The 18,597-nt window shown below is 49.5% G+C and overlaps 1 protein-coding gene across 1 annotated transcript; it reads left to right on the top strand.

The window, feature by feature from the left end:
• Positions 1–11,598: 11,598 nt before the first annotated feature.
• On the top strand, positions 11,599–17,779 carry LOC123049875 (probable cation transporter HKT7). The gene is made up of 3 exons (XM_044472739.1): positions 11,599–12,659; positions 16,828–17,052; positions 17,174–17,779. The coding sequence occupies exons 1-3, from the start codon at positions 11,746–11,748 to the stop codon at positions 17,370–17,372; spliced, it is 1,338 nt and encodes a 445-aa protein (XP_044328674.1). The 5' UTR covers positions 11,599–11,745; the 3' UTR covers positions 17,373–17,779.
• The last annotated feature ends 818 nt before the right edge of the window (positions 17,780–18,597 follow it).

The following is an 18,597-nucleotide window of genomic DNA, read 5'->3' on the forward strand; positions in this document are numbered from 1 at the left end:
CATGCACCACGTCGACATTGTCACCACCGCCGGTTCCCTCTTCAGCTCGCGCTGCTCTTCGCGACCCTCATTGGCTCGCCGCGATGCAAGAGGAGTTTGACGCGTTGCAGCGTAACCGCACGTAGAAACTTGTGCCGCGGCCCCCTCACACCTACGTCATTACCGGCAAAAGGTGTTCCGTCACAAGACCCGCCTTGACGGTTCTCTTGAGCGCTACAAAGCGCGATGGGTGGTCTGGTTTTCGGTAGCGCGCCAGAGTTGACTTTCACCGACACCTTCACTTCGATTGTTAAACCAGGCACAATCCTGTTCGAAATATGCCCTAGAGGCAATAATAAATGGTTATTATTATATTTCTTTGTTCATGGTAATTGTCTATTGTTCATGCTATAATTGTATTGTCCGGAAATCGTAATACATGTGTGAATACATAGACCACAACGTGTCCCTAGTAAGCCTCTAGTAGGCTAGCTCGTTGATCAACAGATAGTCATGGTTTCCTGACTATGGACATTGGATGTCATTGATAACGGGATCACATCATTAGGAGAATGATGTGATGGACAAGACCCAAACCTAAGCATAGCATAAAAGATCGTGTAGTTTCGTTTGCTAGAGCTTTTCCAATGTCAAGTATCTTTTCCTTAGACCATGAGATCGTGCAACTCCCGGATACCGTAGGAGTGCTTTGGGTGTGCCAAACGTCACAACGTAACTGGGTGACTATAAAGGTGCACTACGGGTATCTCCGAAAGTGTCTGTTGGGTTGGCACGGATCGAGACTGGGATTTGTCACTCCGTGTGACGGAGAGGTATCTCTGGGCCCACTCGGTAATGCATCATCATAATGAGCTCAATGTGACTAAGGCGTTAGTCACGGGATCATGCATTGCGGTACGAGTAAAGAGACTTGCCGGTAACGAGATTGAACAAGGTATTGGGATACCGACGATCGAATCTCGGGCAAGTAACATACCGATTGACAAAGGGAATTGCATACGGGATTGATTGAATCCTCGACACCGTGGTTCATCCGATGAGATCATCGTGGAACATGTGGGAGCCAACATGGGTATCCAGATCCCGCTGTTGGTTATTGACCGGAGAGGCGTCTCGGTCATGTCTGCATGTCTCCCGAACCCGTAGGGTCTACACACTTAAGGTTCGGTGACGCTAGGGTTGTAGAGATATGTGTATGCGGAAACCCGAAAGTTGTTCGGAGTCCCGGATGAGATCCCGGACGTCACGAGAGGTTCCGGAATGGTCCGGAGGTGAAGAATTATATATAGGAAGTCAAGTTTCGGCCACCGGGAAAGTTTCGGGGGTTACCGGTATTGTACCGGGACCACCGGAAGGGTCCCGGGGGTCCACCGGGTGGGGCCACCTTATCCCGGAGGGCCCCATGGGCTGAAGTGGGAAGGGAACCAGCCCCTAGTGGGCTGGGCGCCCCCCCATGGGCCTTTCCCCATGCGCCTAGGGTTGGGAACCCTAGGGGGGGCTTCCCACTTGCCTTGGGGGGCAAGGCACCCCCTTCCCCCTTTGGCCGCCGCCCCCCCTTGAGATCCCATCTCCAGGGCCGGCGCCCCCCCACCCAGGGGGCCTATATAAAGGGGGGGGGGGAGGGAGGGCAGCAACCTTACACCCTTGGGCGCCTCCCTCCTCCCCTGCTACACCTCTCCGTCTCGCAGAAGCTCGGCGAAGCCCTGCCGAGACCCGCTACATCCACCACCACGCCGTCGTGCTGCTGGATCTCCATCAACCTCTCCTTCCCCCTTGCTGGATCAAGAAGGAGGAGACGTCGCTGCACCGTACGTGCGTTGAACGCGGAGGTGCCGTCCGTTCGGCACTCGGTCATCGGTGATTTGGATCACGGCGAGTACGACTCCGTCATCCACGTTCATTGGAACGCTTCCGCTCGCGATCTACAAGGGTATGTAGATGCACTCCTTTCCCTCGTTGCTAGTATACTCCATAGATGCATCTTGGTGAGCGTAGGAAAATTTTAAAATTATGCTACGATTCCCAACAGTGGCATCATGAGCCAGGCCTATGCGTAGTTACTATGCACGAGTAGAACACAAAGCAGTTGTGGGCGTTGAGTTTGCCAATTCTTCTTGCCGCTACTAGTCTTTTCTTGTTTCGGCGGTATTGTAGGATGAAGCGGCCCGGACCGACCTTACACGTACGCTTACGTGAGACAGGTTCCACCGATTGACATGCACTAGTTGCATAAGGTGGCTAGCGGGTGTCTGTCTCTCCTACTTTAGTCGGAACGGATTCGATGAAAAGGGTCCTTATGAAGGGTAAATAGAAATTGGCAAATCACGTTGTGGTCATACGTAGGTAAGAAAACGTTCTTGCTAGAAACCTACAAACCACGTAAAAACTTGCAACAACAATTAGAGGACGTCTAACTTGTTTTTGCAGCAAGTGTTATGTGATGTGATATGGCCAGAAGATGTGATGAATGATATATGTGATGTATGAGATTGATCATATTCTTGTAATAGGAATCACGACTTGCATGTCGATGAGTATGACAACCGGCAGGAGCCATAGGAGTTGTCTTTATTATTTTGCATGACCTGCGTGTCATTGAATAAACGCCATGTAAATTACTTTACTTTGTTGCTAAACGTGTTAGCCATAGAAGTAGAAGTAATCGTTGGCGTGACGACTTCATGAAGACACAATGATGGAGATCATGATGATGGAGATCATGGTGTCATGCCGGTGACGAAGATGATCATGGTGCCCCGAAGATGGAGATCAAAGGAGCATAATGATATTGGCCATATCATGTCACTATTTGATTGCATGTGATGTTTATCATGTTTTTGCATCTTATTTGCTTAGAACGACGGTAGTAAGTAAGATGATCCCTTATAATAATTTCAAGAAAGTGTTCACCCTAACTGTGCATCGTTGCGAAGGTTCGTTGTTTCGAAGCACCACGTGATGATCGGGTGTGATAGATTCTAACGTTCGAATACAACGGGTGTTGACGAGCCTAGCATGTACAGACATGGCCTCGGAACACACGCAATACACTTAGGTTGACTTGACGAGCCTAGCATGTACAGACATGGCCTCGGAACACGGAGGACCGAAAGGTCGAGCATGAGTCGTATAGAAGATACGATCAACATGGAGATGTTCACCGATCTTGACTAGTCCGTCTCACGTGATGATCGGACACGGCCTAGTTAAACTCGGATCATGTTTACACTTAGATGACTAGAGGGATGTCTATCTGAGTGGGAGTTCATTAAATAATTTGATTAGATGAACTTAATTATCATGAACTTAGTCTAAAATCTTTACACTATGTCTTGTAGATCAAATGGCCAACGTTGTCCTCAATTTCAACGCGTTCCTAGAGAAAACCAAGCTGAAAGATGATGGCAGCAACTATACGGACTGGGTCCGGAACCTGAGGATCATCCTCATAGTAGCCAAGAAAGATTATGTCTTAGAAGCACCGCTAGGTGATGCACCAATCCCAGAGAACCAAGACGTTATGAACGCTTGGCAGCAGCGTGCTGATGATTACTCCCTCGTTCAGTGCGGCATGCTTTACAGCTTAGAACCGGGTCTCCAAAAGCATTTTGAGAAACATGGAGCATATGAGATGTTCGAGGAGCTGAAACTGGTTTTTCAAGCTCATGCCCGGGTCGAGAGATATGAAGTCTCCGACAAGTTCTTCAGCTGTAAGATGGAGGAGAATAGTTCTGTTAGTGAGCACATACTCAGAATGTCTGGGTTGCACAACCGCTTGACTCAGCTGGGAGTTAATCTCCCGGATGACGCGGTCATTGACAGAATCCTCCAGTCGCTTCCACCAAGCTACAAGAGCTTTGTGATGAACTACAATATGCAGGGGATGGAAAAGACCATTCCTGAGGTATATTCAATGCTGAAATCAGCGGAAGGGGAGATCAGAAAAGAACATCAAGTGTTGATGGTGAATAAAACCACTAAGTTCAAGAAGGGCAAGGGTAAGAAGAACTTCAAGAAGGACGGCAAGGGAGTTGCCACGCCCGGTAAGCCAGTTACTGGGAAGAAGTCAAAGAATGGACCCAAGCCCGAGACTGAGTGTTTTTATTGCAAGGGAAGTGGTCACTGGAAGCGGAACTGCCCCAAATACTTAGCGGACAAGAAGAAGGCCGGCAACACCAAAGGTATATGTGATATACATGTAATTGATGTGTACCTTACCAGTACTCGTAGTAGCTCCTGGGTATTTGATACCGGTGCGGTTGCTCATATTTGTAACTCAAAACAGGAACTACGGAATAAACGGAGACTGGCGAAGGACGAGGTGACGATGCGCGTCGGGAATGGTTCCAAGGTCGATGTAATCACCGTCGGCACGCTACCTCTGCATCTACCCACGGGATTAGTTTTAAACCTCAATAATTGTTATTTAGTGCCAGCTTTGAGCATGAACATTGTATCTGGATCTCGTTTAATTCGAGATGGCTACTCATTTAAATCCGAGAATAATGGTTGTTCTATTTATTTGAGAGATATGTTTTATGGTCATGCCCCGCTGGTCAATGGTTTATTTTTGATGAATCTCGAACGTGATGTTAGACATATTCATAGTGTGAATACCAAAAGATGTAAAGTTGATAACGATAGTCCCACATACTTGTGGCACTGCCGCCTTGGTCACATTGGTGTCAAGCGCATGAAGAAGCTCCATGCAGATGGACTTTTGGAGTCTCTTGATTACGAATCATTTGACACGTGCGAACCATGCCTCATGGGTAAGATGACCAAGACTCCGTTCTCCGGAACAATGGAGCGAGCAACCAACTTATTGGAAATCATACATACCGATGTGTGCGGTCCAATGAGTGTTGAGGCTCGCGGAGGATATCGTTATGTTCTCACTCTTACTGATGACTTAAGTAGATATGGGTATGTCTACCTAATGAAACACAAGTCTGAAACCTTTGAAAGGTTCAAGGAATTTCAGAGTGAGGTTGAGAATCAACGTGACAGAAAAATAAAATTCTTACGATCAGGTCGTGGTGGAGAATATTTAAGTCACGAGTTTGGTGCACACTTAAGGAAATGTGGAATAGTTTCACAACTCACGCCGCCTGGAACACCTCAGAGAAATGGTGTGTCCGAACGTCGTAATCGCACTCTATTGGATATGGTGCGATCTATGATGTCTCTTACCGATTTACCGCTTTCATTTTGGGGCTATGCTTTAGAGACTGCCGCATTCACTTTAAATAGGGCTCCGTCGAAATCCGTTGAGACGACACCGTATGAATTATGGTTTGGAAAGAAACCTAAGCTGTCGTTTCTAAAAGTTTGGGGATGCGATGCTTATGTCAAGAAACTTCAACCTGAAAAGCTCAAACCCAAATCGGAGAAATGCGTCTTCATAGGATACCCTAAGGAAACCATTGGGTATACCTTCTGCCTCAGATCCGAAGGCAAGATCTTCGTTGCCAAGAACGGGTCCTTTCTGGAGAAGGAGTTTCTCTCGAAAGAATTGAGTGGGAGGAAAGTGGAACTTGATGAGGTGATAGTCACCCCTTCCGTACCGGAAAGTAGCGCAGCGCGGGAAGATGTTCCTGTGGTGCCTACACCGACTGGGGAAGAAGTTAATGATGATGATCATGAAGCTTCGGATCAAGTTGCCACTGAACTTCGTAGGTCCACAAGGACACGTTCCGCACCAGAGTGGTACGGCAACCCTGTCCTGGAAATCATGTTGTTAGACAACGGTGAACCTTCGAACTATGAAGAAGCGATGGCGGGCCCGGATTCCGACAAATGGCTTGAAGCCATGAAATCCGAGATAGGATCCATGTATGAAAACGAAGTATGGACTTTGACTGACTTGCCCGATGATCGGCGAGCCATAGAAAACAAATGGATCTTTAAGAAGAAGACGGACGCGGATGGTAATGTGACCATCTACAAAGCTCGACTTGTCGCTAAGGGTTATCGACAAGTTCAAGGGGTTGACTACGATGAGACTTTCTCACCCGTAGCGAAGCTGAAGTCCGTCCGAATCATGTTAGCAATTGCCGCATACTATGATTATGAGATATGGCAGATGGACGTCAAAACGGCATTCCTTAACGGCTTCCTTAAGGAAGAGTTGTATATGATGCAGCCGGAAGGTTTTGTCGATCCTAAGAATGCTAACAAAGTATGCAAGCTCCAGCGCTCAATCTATGGGCTGGTGCAAGCATCTCGGAGTTGGAACATTCGCTTTGATGAGATGATCAAAGCGTTTGGGTTTACACAGACTTATGGAGAAGCCTGTGTTTACAAGAAAGTGAGTGGGAGCTCTGTAGCATTTCTCATATTATATGTGGATGACATACTATTGATGGGAAATGATATAGAATTCTTGGAAAGTATAAAGGCCTATTTGAATAAGTGTTTTTCAATGAAGGACCTTGGAGAAGCTGCTTATATATTAGGCATCAAGATCTATAGAGATAGATCAAGACGCCTCATTGGTCTTTCACAAAGTACATACCTTGACAAGATATTGAAGAAGTTCAATATGGATCAGTCCAAGAAGGGGTTCTTGCCTGTATTGCAAGGTGTGCAATTGAGCACGGCTCAATGCCCGACCACGGCAGAAGATATAGAAAAGATGAGTGTCATCCCCTATGCCTCGGCCATAGGGTCTATTATGTATGCCATGCTGTGTACCAGACCTGATGTAAACCTTGCCGTAAGTTTGGTAGGAAGGTACCAAAGTAATCCCGGCATGGAACACTGGACAGCGGTCAAGAATATCCTAAAGTACCTGAAAAGGACTAAGGATATGTTTCTCGTTTATGGAGGTGACGAAGAGCTCGTCGTAAAGGGTTACGTCGACGCTAGCTTCGACACAGATCTGGATGACTCGAAGTCACAGACCGGATACGTGTATATTTTGAATGGAGGAGCAGTAAGCTGGTGCAGTTGCAAGCAAAGCGTCGTGGCGGGATCTACATGTGAAGCGGAGTACATGGCAGCCTCGGAGGCAGCACAGGAAGCAGTCTGGATGAAGGAGTTCATTACCGACCTAGGGGTGATTCCCAATGCGTCGGGCCCAATGACTCTCTTCTGTGACAACACTGAAGCTATTGCACTTGCGAAGGAGCCCAGGTTTCACAGGAAGACCAGGCATATCAAGCGTCGCTTCAACTCCATTCATGAAAGTGTTCAAAATGGAGACATAGATATTTGTAAAGTACATACGGACCTGAATGTAGCAGATCCGTTGACTAAACCTCTCCCTAGAGCAAAACATGATCAACACCAGGACGCAATGGGTGTTCGATTCATCACAATGTAACTAGATTATTGACTCTAGTGCAAGTGGGAGACCGTTGGAAATATGCCCTAGAGGCAATAATAAATGGTTATTATTATATTTCTTTGTTCATGGTAATTGTCTATTGTTCATGCTATAATTGTATTGTCCGGAAATCGTAATACATGTGTGAATACATAGACCACAACGTGTCCCTAGTAAGCCTCTAGTAGGCTAGCTCGTTGATCAACAGATAGTCATGGTTTCCTGACTATGGACATTGGATGTCATTGATAACGGGATCACATCATTAGGAGAATGATGTGATGGACAAGACCCAAACCTAAGCATAGCATAAAAGATCGTGTAGTTTCGTTTGCTAGAGCTTTTCCAATGTCAAGTATCTTTTCCTTAGACCATGAGATCGTGCAACTCCCGGATACCGTAGGAGTGCTTTGGGTGTGCCAAACGTCACAACGTAACTGGGTGACTATAAAGGTGCACTACGGGTATCTCCGAAAGTGTCTGTTGGGTTGGCACGGATCGAGACTGGGATTTGTCACTCCGTGTGACGGAGAGGTATCTCTGGGCCCACTCGGTAATGCATCATCATAATGAGCTCAATGTGACTAAGGCGTTAGTCACGGGATCATGCATTGCGGTACGAGTAAAGAGACTTGCCGGTAACGAGATTGAACAAGGTATTGGGATACCGACGATCGAATCTCGGGCAAGTAACATACCGATTGACAAAGGGAATTGCATACGGGATTGATTGAATCCTCGACACCGTGGTTCATCCGATGAGATCATCGTGGAACATGTGGGAGCCAACATGGGTATCCAGATCCCGCTGTTGGTTATTGACCGGAGAGGCGTCTCGGTCATGTCTGCATGTCTCCCGAACCCGTAGGGTCTACACACTTAAGGTTCGGTGACGCTAGGGTTGTAGAGATATGTGTATGCGGAAACCCGAAAGTTGTTCGGAGTCCCGGATGAGATCCCGGACGTCACGAGAGGTTCCGGAATGGTCCGGAGGTGAAGAATTATATATAGGAAGTCAAGTTTCGGCCACCGGGAAAGTTTCGGGGGTTACCGGTATTGTACCGGGACCACCGGAAGGGTCCCGGGGGTCCACCGGGTGGGGCCACCTATCCCGGAGGGCCCCATGGGCTGAAGTGGGAAGGGAACCAGCCCCTAGTGGGCTGGGCGCCCCCCCATGGGCCTTCCCCCATGCGCCTAGGGTTGGGAACCCTAGGGGGGGGCTTCCCACTTGCCTTGGGGGGCAAGGCACCCCCTTCCCCCCTTTGGCCGCCGCCCCTCCCCTTGAGATCCCATCTCCAGGGCCGGCGCCCCCCCACCCAGGGGGCCTATATAAAGGGGGGGAGGGAGGGCAGCAACATTACACCCTTGGGCGCCTCCCTCCTCCCCTGCTACACCTCTCCGTCTCGCAGAAGCTCGGCGAAGCCCTGCCGAGACCCGCTACATCCACCACCACGCCGTCGTGCTGCTGGATCTCCATCAACCTCTCCTTCCCCCTTGCTGGATCAAGAAGGAGGAGACATCGCTGCACCGTACGTGTGTTGAACGCGGAGGTGCCGTCCGTTCGGCACTCGGTCATCGGTGATTTGGATCACGACGAGTACGACTCCGTCATCCACGTTCATTGGAACGCTTCCGCTCGTGATCTACAAGGGTATGTAGATGCACTCCTTTCCCTCGTTGCTAGTATACTTCATAGATGCATCTTGGTGAGCGTAGGAAAATTTTAAAATTATGCTACGATTCCCAACAGGTGCTTTCCTACAGCTCGCGGTGTCTCGTGCATGGCATGTGCATCAGTTGGACTTCTCCAACGCTTTCTTCACGGCCATCTCGCCGAGCAGGTGTTCTGCCAGCAGTCCACCGGATTCGTCGACGCCACTCATCCGGATCACGTGTGCCTGCTTTCTCGGTCCCTCGATGGGCTCAAGCAGGCACCCCGCGCGTGGTACCAGCGCATCGCCGCCTTCCTCCAGCGGCTAGGCTTTCGCTCCACCCGCTCCGACGCTTCTTTGTTCGTCTACCATTAGGGCGCTGCTACTGCCTACCTTTTGCTCTACGTCGACGACATCGTCCTGACGGCATCCTCTACTAAGCTTCTTCATCAGCTCACTGCTCGTCTCTGAGATGAGTTTGCCCTCAAGGATCTGGGGCCTCTGCACTACTTCCTCGGCATCGAGGTTGCACGGCGCGCTGACGGGTTCTTTCTTCATCAGCAACGGTATGCTCATGACCTGCACGCAGACATGCTTAACTGCAAGCCTGCCCCACGCCTGTTGACATGAAGGCCAAGCTCTCTGTACTTGACGGCTCACCTGCACCGAATGCGGCGTTCTACCGCTCCATCGTCAGTGCATTACAGTTCTTGACGCTTACTCGCCCGGATCTCTTGTATGCCGTGTAGCAAGTGTGCCTTCACATGCATGCTCTTGAACCCTGGTGAAGCGGATCCTTTGATACATTCACGCCACCATGGCTCTTGGGCTCACGCTGACGGCGTCCTCCTCCACCGACCTCGTGGCCTATTCGGAAGCCGACTGGGCTGGCTGTCCGGATACTCGACGCTCTACATCAGGCTACTGCGCCTATCATGGGCCCTCGCTGATCTTGTGGTTGTCTAAACGACAACCCACGGTTTCCCGCTCGAGCGCTGAGGCGGAATACCGGGCAGTGGCTAACGTTATCGCTGAGTGCTCTTGGCTTCGCCAACTCCTTCGGGAGTTGCTTTGCGATGTCCATAAGGCCACGGTCGTGTACTGTGACAATGTCTCCGCCGTCTACCTATCCACCAACCCTGTTCGTCATCACCGGAAAAAGCACATTGAGCTCGACATACACTTCGTTCGTGAGCAGGTTGCACTTGGACGGATCCGCGTTTTGCATTGTTCCCACCGCTCAACAGTTCGCCGATGTTATGACTAAGGGGCTTCCGACATCCACCTTCGAGGAGTTTCGGTCCAATCTTTGCATCGCCGGCGACGTTTCGACTGTAGGTGGGTGTTGAACGTGTATGTACGTATAGGTTAGGGTCATGTATTGTCACGCCTCCTCTCTCCTACGTACAGTGTATAGCTTGGGAGACAAGTCGAGGTTGTGCACCCTTGTACCTATATATGTGTACTTGCATGTGATCAATGAATTGAGTCGCATGCAATACAATTTTTCCTAATCACAAAAACAAATGCTCCATATTCTATTTTTGCTCACAGAAATGGAACTGATCGTTACCAATCCCTCCTCTTTTGAGCGAATTGTCTTTAGTGAGAACACAGCCTTTCAGCATTAGCCACACCCAAAAAAAAACTGATCTTTAAGTTTCAAGATAAATCTGTAACCTACTAATGTAGCAGCCTTAAAATGAAGGTACAAGTCTCTCACAACAATATTATTCTTGTTATTCAGCGTCCACTTTACGCTACCCTTATCATTAGAGAGTTCCACTTCATATAGCAATTTTTTCAGAGCAATCCATTGCCGCTCAGTCTCCCCATAGAGTGTCTTCCTAAATTCAAAACCATCCCAGCCTCTAGTTTTGGCAGACTGAACAGTGATGAATTAGAGAAAGATATGTTATACAATCAGGGGAATCTCTCAGCCAGTGTCTTATCGCCAAGCCAGACATCTTCCCAAAAAGAGTTTTAGATCCATCTCCCAGAACCCTCCTAGCAAGCTTTTGAAGTGTATGGTTAATGTTCATCACACCTTGCAAAAAGTGTGAGCCACCACCATCATCACCCCTCCTGATAGGGTTTTCTTACTATGGTATTTTCTTTCAAACAACTTCTGCCAAACTCCATTAGTGTTTTCCAACCTCAACAACCATTTCCTCAAAAAGAATTGATTCATCACCTTAAATGGGATCACTTACTTGTTACTTACTTAGATATACAGCTAGGATATACTCCAAAGTCCAAACACAATGCGTGCTTGTGACGGTGCTCTTGAAATAGAGTAGGGAGAGGTTTTTTGGGGTCCGACGAGGATTCCCTCGACTCGTAGTCCAACAAAAATTCAGTTCCTGGACATTTTAAAGTTGCATACAACGGTAAGTTAGAGATGTGCAACCCTGTTCTTTAAACTAGAGTTGCATCGTGCGGAAAATTTAACTTTGAACTCGACAATAATGCTCACGTAACTTTTGCCTTTTTTGGAATGAGAAAAATTTCCTAAACAGCGGAGAAACACCAAATCTATGCACCACTAATCAAAGGTAAGAAAAGAAGCATCTTCGTGTTCGTGGTTGAAGATGGGGCGTCTAGTCTCGCGTCTTCCCCGACGGCGGCGCGCGGCCATCGAGGTTCCGTTCGACTTCCAACCGTACGTTGCACTTACACACCGTGAACTTCTCGTCCTCCCTGTATATATACGTGACGGACGTCTCCACTGTTTTCCGCACCGTGCGTCTAGTCTCACTGTATATGTCCGCCGTCGAGATGGAGGTGTTCTCCGACGGCCAGCTCTTCGTCCTCACCGTGCTCATGTTCACAGGAGGCGAGGTGTTCGTGTCGCTTGTAGGCCTCGCGTCCAAGTGGTCCAAGCTGAGGAAACAAGGTACTATAAGCATATCACAGCGCGTCGAGAGCCACGACGACGAAGGAGTCGAGCTCGAGACGACGCCACAGGTAGCTAACGCCACCGACACCGACAGCTGGACGAGAAACTCCGACGAGACGAGCAAAAGCCCGATTGACGCGAAGCGGCTGCGGCGCGAGGCCGTGCGCTCGCTGTCCCTAGTCGTCCTTGCCATCGTCGTGGCGGCGCACGTACTCGGCGGCGCCGCCATTGCTGCCTACGTCTACGCGTCTCCGGGCGCGAGGCGGACGCTGCGGAGCAAGGCCCTGGGCGTGTGGACCTTCGCCGTGTTCACGACGGTTTCCACGTTCTCGAACTGCGGGTTCATGCCGAACAACGAGAACATGGCGGCGTTCAGGCGGGACACCGGGCTGCAGCTGCTGCTCGTGCCGCTGGCGCTGTCGGGGAACACGCTGTTCCCGACGCTGCTGGCCGTGTGCGTGCGCGCTGCTGCCGAAGCGACGCGGAGGCCGGAGCTGGTGGAGATGACGGCGAGAAACGGCAGGGAGCTGACGGGGTACTATCACCTGCTCCCGGCGCGGCGGTGCGCGATGCTGGCGGCAACGGTGGCCGGGCTCGTCGCCGTGCAGGTGTGCATGGTGTGCGGCATGGAGTGGGGTGGCGCGCTGCGGGGTATGGGCCCATGGGAGAAGGTGTCCAACGCGCTGTTCGTGGCGGTGAACTCCCGGCACACCGGCGAGTCGACCCTCGACCTCTCCACCCTGGCGCCTGCCATCCTCGTCCTCTTCGTGCTCATGATGTGAGTCCTTTTTCATTCACCAAATCAGCTAAGTTCACAGTTTGTTTCCCTTCATGATTCCTAGCTAGGATTTTATTTTTCTCCGTTTCTGCATTGCATATTTGCATGTCATTAAAACCGAAGAATTTACCTTTCTGATCTTGTTATGGTTGGTGCAGTTTAGCACATACTAGCAGGGCGTGTACGTGTGGTTGACGATTTGCATAACACCCCTTTTCCTTATTTTTTTTGAGAAAATGTTTTGCTGAAGCTAGAATCGACCCGAACAAGGAATTCAGACGTGAATTCTTTGGAGTCTATCACAACTTTAATAGGACAACGCTAACGCCCACATGTGTGGTGGGAGTCAAAACCGCCCACACGCTCTATAACACACGGCCTGCGCCACGTCACCGCATGCATGCATTGGAGAATCTTTTTGGATTTTCGGTTTTTAAAATGTTGTATCTCTTAAATGAAAAATCCGATTGAAGATCCGTTTTCACCATTAAATCCCTCGCGACGAGATCTTCGAAACTAGATCCCATATCAATATATTTCGACGATTTTTTTGAGTTAAAAGTTGCCATGTCTATTGCACATGAATTGCCATGATGTTTACACTGAAGTTGCCATGACATGTTTCAACTATTTTCTTCTACATCTAAAAATAAATTTTGACATATTATAAAACGGGAAATTAAGAAACTAGACTTGCCATGAAACATAAAATAAAATTGCCATGATTCATAAAAAAAAATTTCCATGGTCAAAATACTAGAATTGCCATCATAAAAAAACTAAAATTGCCGTGCTCTACAAACTAAAATTGCCACATGGCAACTTTAGTTTAAACACTATGGCAACTACAGTGTAAATATCATGGCAACTTTTGGGGAAAAAAATTCGTCGAAATATATCAACATGGGGTCTAGTTTTGAAGATCTCGTCGAGACGGATTTAATGATGAAAACGGTTTTTTTTATTTTTTAATTAGGAGATAAAACATTTTTAAGCCGAAAACAAAAAAAAATCCTGCTGATGTCATCTATTTCTACATGGCAAAACGAGTGATGATGAAGGTGTGTGGGCGATGTGCAAAATGCCCCACGTGTGGGCGTTAGTTTTTCCGCCTTAATAACCATACACCGTAGCTACAAGTCTTCCACAAAATAAGAGCAAATCAGCATGCTTCGTTTGGTCTCGAGTACCATATTTTACACCTTGACCAGTGCTGACTATACTGTGCAACATACAATATAAATTGACCAGCTAGAAGCTTTCTTCATGTGCTCCAAGCCAAAACCCCATGTGCCTCTTCTGCTCATAGCGACATTGTGTCTGGCTTCTGTTGACAAGTGGCATCAATCAATGTACTTTTTCGCAATAGCGAGGCTCGCATGGGCAGTACAAAACGACGTTGAATCATTGAGCAGGAGTACACCTTGTGCGTACAACGGGCCAGCGCCAACGAGCTATTCTCTCAAAAACAGACAAGCGCCACGCGGTAGGGCCAAAAAGTATCTGGACCCGTGAATTACATTATTATAAGCTTCCATGGCCATTAATTATCCCGTGGATGTGTCTTAGACCAACTCCCCAAACAGACATTCGCTTTGCCCGTATTCGATCCGTTTGAGTAGGGCAAAATAGGGTCATGTCTGGACTTGTCCTGAGATGCGGTGGCTGTGCGCCCAACACGCGGCCGCATCCTTTGGCTCCATCTTGTCCACCTCCATTTTAAAAACAACAACGTTCGAAATACCAAGCCCTAGTTCACGCCGGCAACAGAGCCAGCGGCCTGCACGTCCTCGCCGGCAACACGGCCAGCCTCCAAAATGAATAGTTTTGTTCGCCGGCAACACAACCAGCCTCCAAAATGAATGTGTTTCTCGCCGGCACACAGCCAGCGGTCGGCACCCATGCCAGCCTCCAAAAAAGAACGGCCACGGCCGATCGGACGACCTAGTTCAGGTCGTCGGCGTCGAACATCTCCTTCTGCCTGGCCTCGAATCAGCTCATCGTCTTCATGCCACGAGTCAGCATGGTCGTAGTCAGCACGATCGTGGGGCTCTTCATCAGCAACGTACTGGGCGCGGCCATCCTGACTTTGGGTCTCGTCCGGATTGTAGGCACCGCCATGCCCACCCTCGTAGATAACATTCTGCATGTACTGGTTGTAGAAGGGGTCGTCGACCGTTGGTGTTGGCGTTGGCGTTGGCGTTGGTGTTGGCATTCCGTCGAACAGGACGCGGGGCGACGGCATGGTGCCCGTAAACGGCGGCCGTGCTTGCTTTCTTTGCATCTCGACGGACGGCTGGCCGCCACTACTGGACCCCAACGTGACGTTGAGGTCGATGACGGCCGAGGGGCGCGGGGTGGACGGCGCGATCATGCCAACGTCCGGCGACCCCGAAAAACGGGTCTGGCCGTCGTGCCTTGGTGGGGGATAGCCGGGCGACATAGGCGTGGTCCGCGACGTCGGCGACTGGCAGTGCGGAGGCCTGGCGACTGACGAGCCTGTGCTTGCCGGGCCGACGGCTGCTGTAGAGAAACCCGTCGGACGGCAAATGCCAAGCATGAGGAAGGCGTGCGCTTTGTTGACGATGGCCTCCTTCTCCTCGACCTCGGCCTTGCGCCGCGCGGCCTCAATCGCATCGCGCTCGGCGGCGAACTTGGCCGCGGCGGTCTTGCTCTTGACGGCCGCCCTCCGGTTCCTCCTCTTCACTGAATCCGCGTCCAACTTGGCGATCTCCTCCGGCGTGCATTCCGACCGCGGCTTCCTTGCATCCTTGGCCGCCTTCTTCTTCACCTTTCCGGGCGGGTCGACGGCCAGGCCGCTGGAATTCGGCTGGGCGTCGGCCATGGACAGGGGAGGGTGGGGGGACAGGCGGGACGTGGGAGGGTTTGGGAGGAAATAGCGCCAAATGGGGCGCGGGGTGGGGGGGGGGGGTTTGCTTTGTGCCACCGACGGGCGGGCCAAGGGAGGACAAGCGCGCGCGTCCCGCCTGTCCGCGCGTTGTCCGTTTCACCCCAAAAGCGGCGCAAATTTGGGCCGGGGATGGGTCGAAAGCGGACATAAAACGAACAAAAGTCCGTTTGCGCCCGCGCGCTGGGCCGTCTGATTTGTCCCTTTTGCCCCAAACGGATGCACCCAGACAGGATGGGGTCGCGCGCTGGAGTTGGCCTTAGGTTGGCAGAGGCATGCATGTGACGGACGGGCGGAGAAACTAATTTTCTCGACATCTTCACTCGCGTGCCCATCTCTGATGAACGGTGTAAAATGTTACACCGATACCAAGCGGAGCCTTAGGGGAATTTCTCCGGAAATTAATAGACCGTTTGCTAGGGCCGTGGAATTTGAGTACCTTGAGTCATTCCAAAAATGGGGGAAACCCTTTTTCGTCGAATTCGAGTACCTTAAGTCATTCCATAAGTGAAAGCGAAAGATGTAAATAGGGCTTGCCTTGGCTTACATGAAGATCCATCCATAGTGGCACGACGCATGCAGACGCCGCCGTCACTCCACAATTCTCTGCGAAGGTGGTTGGACCGGATCAGTGAGGCTCCGCGGCAAAACCGCGTAACGCCGGCCAGATCACTCACCGACGGCGACGGGCCGGCCATCCAGGAGGCGACACGACCAAACGGTCGGCGCGTCGGCTCCACATTCCTTCCATGACGTGGATGGGCTGCATACATACAGTCTGTGGTTGATTGATCAGCATCCGGCAGTCGGGTTTTCCCGCGTGCTCATGCTAGCCACTAAACCAGAGAGCATCTAGAGCCGGCCAATCATTCACATGCCCATGCCCATGCCCAGTCAGCACGCCGCTGCTGTTGCTTCTCCACGGGCCAGCATCATCAATCAATCACTAGGCTCACAGCCAAGCAGCTGATAAGCGAGCGGGCCGTACGTGCAACTTCTCCAGCGTGGCAGCCAACGCCCATCCATATATCACTCACTGTCACTGGTCCATGAGACGCAACCTGTCAATCGCCAACTTCTGCAGCTATTTATATATGTCCGTCGCTTCTCTTGCCGCGTCATTTCATTTTCTGAAAGAAAACTGAATTAGTGCTCTTGCACGGCATGGGAAATTCAGGCAACACCTAATCATGCATGCTCCAATAATAGATTTTCAGAGAGTATTGCACGGAAGGGTCTCTGATCGTATTTCTGTTCCAGGTACCTGCCTCCATACACCACATGGTTTCCATTTGAGGAGAGCTCGGGCGTGAAGGACCATCCCACGGAGGAGACCCAGGGGAGCAGGTTGCTCAAGAGCACGGCTCTGTCACAACTCTCCTACCTCGCCATCTTCATCATCGCCATCTGCATCACCGAAAGGGAGAACCTCGAGGAAGACCCCCTCAACTTCAGCTTGCTCAGCATCGTCGTTGAAGTCGCCAGGCAAGCCCCCTCGAAAGCAAAGCAAAACCCTGAAACGAATAACAAATATAACTGCAACTTAGTTCCGGCATTATTGGTTTCCTTCATGGAAGCTGACATATTTTAGCCTCACATTCTGCAGTGCGTATGGAAATGTGGGGTTCTCCATGGGCTACAGTTGCAGTAGACAGATCAGCCCGGACCGGCTGTGCACCGACAGGTGGACCGGCTTCGTCGGGAGGTGGAGCGATTCTGGCAAGCTCATCCTCATTCTTGTCATGCTCTTCGGGAGGCTCAAGAAGTTCGGCATGAAAGGTGGCAAAGCCTGGAAGCTTGGTTAGATGCAGCACCAGGTGGCCATTGCACTGCAGGTGGGTGGTCATGTTGTTTTGTGAATGGACTCTTCCCCTTTTTTCATTTTCTTACCTTCCATCTTTGTGTACTCATATAAGGTGCACAAGGAAACCTTCCACCTGCCATCCTTGTACAGATTCACCTGCAAGTTCTGCTAGTATCACATAGGTGAATGAAAAGTTAAATCATAAAAAAGAAAAAAATCAAGCATGGCTTGGTGGTTTGCTAGTCACTTGTTCCAAAAAGTTGGCAGCCACAGATCTGGAGCTGCAGATACACCACATCCTCGTGTGTACAGGGAGATTTTCCAGTCAAGTGGTGCTCAGCTCACATTGGATGTCCGGATGTATCTGAGGCCACAGATAATTATTAATGGAAAAGAACTATATTGCTATCTTCGTGCAACCTCACTAACCACACACTTTTCCTCAGAGATAAAAAGGAATAACACGCGTGTGCGACTAGATTGTGCCACATTGAAAGAAATGGAAAGGAAAGGAGGATAAGAAAAGTCCCACTACGATTGTATTCGCTTGAACATTCCTTTGCACGACGCGGTGTACACACATGTGTCTATCGGAACATGATCATTGAATTTAAGTTGTAGGAAAAAAAATCGCAATAAAAACCAGCCCAGAAAATCCCAGCATGTACTGATAATTGAACATCTAATCAAGTAATGCAAATTTTGCAACTCAACTTGAAATCCCAGTCATGTATTTCAATCAATGCAGTCTTGTCCTGTGTGGCGCTTTCTGTCAGATGGACTAAATACATCCACTTATCCCAACCCGCACTAATAATTGAAACTATAACCAAGAGAATGCAAATGTTGCAACGCAACTTCACAATCGGCATTTATTTCAGTCATTGCAGTCGTGTCTCCTCCGAGGAGCATTACAGAACACTAGATAGATCATATTGCAGTAGCGCGTTTACAGGGTAGTGAATTTCAGCATCACAATACACTAGTGAATACAGCTAGAAAAGTAGTGCCAAACCAAAATAATGCAACTTTACTTTGCAGGATCAAGTGTAAAATAATAACTGAACATAAAATCAGTGCGAAGATAAAGTGCTGAAATTAAATCAACAATATCCTCAGATCCAAAAATTGTTGAATGAAGGATGATAATTGCCCAAAATCGTTTCAATCGGGTCATAAAGTAGTTGAATGTTTTAATAATAGAGGCACATGCGTGTCCATGCATC

Source organism: Triticum aestivum, chromosome 2D (assembly GCF_018294505.1).
Source record: "Triticum aestivum cultivar Chinese Spring chromosome 2D, IWGSC CS RefSeq v2.1, whole genome shotgun sequence".
Taxonomy (NCBI): Eukaryota; Viridiplantae; Streptophyta; class Magnoliopsida; order Poales; family Poaceae; genus Triticum; species Triticum aestivum.